A 5,000-nucleotide genomic window follows, 5' to 3' on the forward strand; every position below is an offset into this window, starting at 1 on the left:
TGAAAATGGTTAAACAATATTCTGATATCAGCTATATGCGAACAGAATTTTGCTGTTTTCAAGCCGGGTCACTGCTTAAGTAATCTGCCTACTTTTGTTTTTTATTAAAGCAGGTATTAAAAAGCAACTTAGTCTGAGAATTATATTTACTGAATAAAAAAGATATATACAATTTCAATATCGGTACAGAAATTTTATTCGCGTACATCTTGTTTTATGCTACTGCATCTTTACAATTAATATTCCGCTGGTAATACTTCGCAAACGAATCTGTTTGATCGTCGAAATAAGTCGATTCATATGTTGGTTTGACCGATAATTTTACTTAACAGGATACGTGGAGTTTTGAAAAGTCTTGCAACCAATGAAATTTATTCTTTTGGTTACAATGACGATGGAAAATATAAATATCAAATATATATAAAAGAAGGCACATGAATACAAACAAGGATATATACATACACACACAAACACACACACACACATATATATATATATATATATATATATATATATATATATATATATATATATATGTGTGTGTGTGTGTGTGTATATATATATATATATGTATATATATATATATATATATATATATATATATATATATATATATATATATATATATATATTCTTCTTCGAATAAAGCTTTTCCCGCTATGCAGGGTCGCTATTTCTAGAGCCGTTTCCAAGTTCTTCTATCTTCGATGTCCCCCATTGTGAGATCTTTCTCCTCCAAATCTGCTCTTACAAACTCTATCCACCTAGTCTTTGGTCTCCCCCTCCTCCTCCTACCTGGAATATCCATATCCAGCATCCTCCTCCCAACCTAATCCTGGTGTCTCCTCATTACGTGCCCAAACCAGTGTAGTCTATTTTCTTGGATTTCCTTTGACACCTCTGTAACCTTTGTTGTTCCCCTTACCAAGTCATTCCTAACCTTATCCAGTCTCGTGATCCCAGCGATCCATCTTAGCATTCTCATCTCTGCAACATCCATTTTCTTCTCAAAGATCTTTTTCATGGGCCAGGTCTCTGCACCATATGTCATGGCAGGTCTCACTACAGTTTTATGTACCTTTCCCTTAAACTTGAACTTTATCCTTCGACCACACAACAGTCCCGACACTTTTTCAGTTATTCCACCCAGCTTCAATTCTACTGTTCACTTCCGTTTGGAGTTTTGCTATTTTCTCCACATATGACCCTAGGTACTTGAATTTTTCTGTCCTCTTTACTATTTCACCCAGCAAATGTATATCATTTAATTGGTTCTACGGGTTGCAACACATATACTCTGTTTTTGTTCTACTAATCTTTACCCCTCTGCTCTCCAATTCCTCTCTCCATCTCTCCAGCTTCCCCTCCAATCCTTCTCTGGTTTCATCACACAGAAGTATATCATCTGCAAACAGCATGGTCTATGGTGACTGTTCCCTTACTCTATCAGTAATTACATCCGTTACTATATTAAACAAATAGGGGCTTAATGATGACCCCTGGTGTAACCCAACTCCCACTTCAAATTTCTCGGTAAAAAAAAAAAACACTCGTTCTTATTTGTGTGCCTGCTCCTTCATACATATCTCTAATCAGTCTAACATATTTCTCTGGTGTTTCCCTCTCTCTCAAACATCTCCATACCTCCTGCCGTAGAACTCTATCATAAGCCTTCTCTAAGTCAATAAATACTATATGTAATTCCCTTTGGCCGTCTCTATATTTTTCCATCAACTGCCTTAGTGCAAACATTGCATCCGTCGTGCTTCTACCTGGCATAATTCCAAACTGCTCTTCTCCAATCTTGGTCTCTTCCCTGATCCTACGCTCTATAATCCTTTCCCAAAGCTTCATTGTATGTGGGAGGAGTTTCATTCTTCTATAATTATTACAATTTCGTACATCCCTCTTTCCTTTGAATATGGGTATTAAATAGGTATTCCTCCACATTCTGGGCATCTTTTCTTTCCGGTGTATCTTTTTCATCAGATCCAACAGCATATCCACTCTAAATTCCCCCAAGCATTTCCATACTTCCACTGGGATCTCATCAGGTCCCATAGCTTTTCCATTTTTCATGTGGCTGAGGGCAACCTTAATTTCTTCTCTATCTATATCTCTTACCATTCCTGAATTTGGATTTCCATATGTAATTATAGATCTTGGATGTTCTTCATTTATCAATCTTTCAAAATATCGCTTCCAATTTCCTTTTATATCACTTGAGCTACACATTACACCTCCATCCTCATTCTTTATCTGCTTAATGTGGGTAATATCTTTGGTCGCTTTATTTCTTCTTTAGCAATCTTGTAAATCTTCTTTAGACCCTCCTTTGCGTCCAAATCTTCATGTACATTATCCAATGCTTGCTGTTTTGACTGTGCCACCGCCACTTTTGCTTCTTTCCTTGCTAATTTACTTCTCTCCTTATCTTCATCAGTGCCTGTTTCATCATACCTATTCTTAGCATTTCTCTTGATCTTGATTTTTTCTTGTACATAATTACTACACCACCAAGTTTCTTTGTCTCTTGGCCGTTTTCCTGTTGACATCCCTAAAACTTCTCTGCCAACTCTTTTCAAAATACTGTTGTTCTGTTCCCACCATTCATCCACATCCTCATAATCCCAGGTGCCAAGCTCGACTAAAATCCTCTATATGAATGTATCACTATATTCTGGTTCTTTCAGTTTCCACCATCTTATCTTTAGAACCATCTCTTGCCTACCTCTTATTGTTCTCTTCCTATCCCAGTCTACTGTCAAGAGTCTATGCTGGGGAGTTACAGCTTCTCCTGGGAATATCTTACAGTTTCTTATCTCTTTTAGATGTACCCTTCTACCTAATACAAAATCAATTTGGGATTCTTGCCCAACACTTTTATACGTTGTAAGATATTTTGGGGTTTTTTTTCGAAGAAAGTGTTGATACTGCCATATCAAACGCTACAGCAAAGTCCATAACCCTTTCACCATCTTGATTCCGATCTCCTAAAGCCCATCCTCCATGTATTCTTTCCAGACTCTGGCTTTTTTTCCCTACATGACCATTTAGGTCTTCTCCTATCATTAACAGTTCTTCATTTGGTATGTTAATCCTTTCCTGATCCTGCTGTCTTCAAAAATCGCCTTTTTTCTCTCTTGGACAACCTGTCTGAGATACATACACACTGATAATATTTAGTATTTCTCCATACCATTCTAGTTTCATATGCATTACTCTATCTTTTAGTCTTTTCACCTCCAAAACACAACTCTTGAGCTTTCCCGTAAGTATGCTTCCGACTCCATTCCTTTCTCGCTCTGTACTTTCCTCCTCTCCATCATATCGGCAACTTCTCTTCCATGTCCTGTCGTGGTTCCAACGTCCAAGGTGCCAATTCTAATAGATTTAGGGGCTCCCTTCTTCAACTGCAGTCGCCCACTTTGCAGTAGCCTTTGCCTATTTCTCGCAGAGTTAGGAAGTTGTATCTGCTCGTCACCTACGGGGTACGCCCTAGCGGTCATCGTTCATCTATAACGGCTTCCATTTCATAGGTTTTGTCGGGCATTTTCTCAACCGGATGTCCTTCCTGACATCAACCCTCCCTATTCATCCGGGCTTGGGACCGACACCTATATATACTGTATATATACATATATATATATATATATATATATATATATATATATATATATATATATATATATATATACACACACACACACACATATATATATATATATATATATATATATATATATATATATATATATATATACATATATATGAATATATACATATATACATTTGTGTGTATATATATATATATATATATATATATATATATATATATATATATATATATATATATATATATATATGAATATATACATATATACATTTGTATATATATATATATATATATATATATATATATATATATATATATATATACAGCATATATATATATATATATATATATATATACAGCATATATATATATATATATATATATATATATATATATATATATATATATATATATATAAATGCGTATGTATGTGCAAAAAATCCCCAGGTAAAATGAACAGTGAATCCTGACTAGTTTCGTCTTTCTTCTTCAAGAGGAAATGCTAAAAATAGGCTCAGAAATCATGCTATTATCATTATGAAATACAAATATACATACACACAGACATATATATATATATATATATATATATATATATATATATATATATATATATATATATATATATATATAAAACGCCCACTTGATTAAATTGTTATTTCATTCAACTTGCAATCGAAGAAAACTACTAAGGTGAATGGGTATGACAACCTATGATCTCATACTAAAATTGAAATACGATTATTGATAATTATTGCTGTAGTAATGTCGGAACTGGTTATGGCCGGTCCCCCAAACAAGTTTATCCATATCGCCTACGGTCTAGAGATCAGCGTTCACCAATCACTCTCTCTCTCTCTCTCTCTCTCTCTCTCTCTCTCTCTCTCTCTCTCTCTCTCTCTCTCTCTCTCTTGATCGATCGATCGATCGGTCGATCGCTATACCTAACAGTGTGATTCCTTGAAGTGCAAGACATCTAACCACCCCAACGTTTTACCGCGGTTGTATGATGCGTTGGAAGGGCATGGCTGTTTGCGAAAAGTGGTGGGAGATGGCTATGACTATGATTTATGAGTGGGAAGAAATGGGGCAGTGGAGAGAGAGAAGAAGAGAGAACTGGTATGGAAGAAAAGGTGAGATGACAAAAACTGCGATTACTAGATAATGAGGACGATATATGCCGTCGAAATAAAAAGACTTCAATCGACATTCTTTTAGTTTTAGGCAATATTTAATTGAGAGAGAGAGAGAGAGAGAGAGAGAGAGAGAGAGAGAGAGAGAGAGAGAGTGAGAGAGAGAGAGAGAATTCGCGTTGCAGATCTAAAAAGACCTACTTTCCTTCATGACATTCATCACACTCTCATTAGGAGAGAGAACGGATATT

At 35.4% G+C, this 5,000-nt stretch overlaps 1 protein-coding gene across 1 annotated transcript; it reads right to left on the reverse strand.

The window, feature by feature from the left end:
- Positions 1 to 2,255: 2,255 nt before the first annotated feature.
- Positions 2,256 to 3,509, reverse strand: LOC137647829 (uncharacterized). The gene is made up of 2 exons (XM_068380788.1): positions 3,312 to 3,509; positions 2,256 to 2,657 (listed from the first exon to the last, which is right to left on the reverse strand). Exons 1-2 carry the CDS (start codon positions 3,507 to 3,509, stop codon positions 2,256 to 2,258), a joined length of 600 nt encoding a protein of 199 aa, XP_068236889.1.
- Between the last annotated feature and the right edge of the window lie 1,491 nt (positions 3,510 to 5,000).

Source organism: Palaemon carinicauda, chromosome 10, assembly GCF_036898095.1.
Source record: "Palaemon carinicauda isolate YSFRI2023 chromosome 10, ASM3689809v2, whole genome shotgun sequence".
Taxonomy (NCBI): Eukaryota; Metazoa; Arthropoda; class Malacostraca; order Decapoda; family Palaemonidae; genus Palaemon; species Palaemon carinicauda.

What these genes read in the sequence shown, in the direction of transcription:
- LOC137647829 (XM_068380788.1), bottom strand. Translation starts at nt 3,509, where the DNA reads ATGACCGCTAGGGCGTACCCCGTAGGTGACGAGCAGATACAACTTCCT. An exon ending in ATATGATGGAGAGGAGGAAA is followed by an intron (nt 2,658 to 3,311) that starts GTACAGAGCGAG and finishes ACATTCATATAG; the next exon opens with AGGATTTTAGTCGAGCTTGG.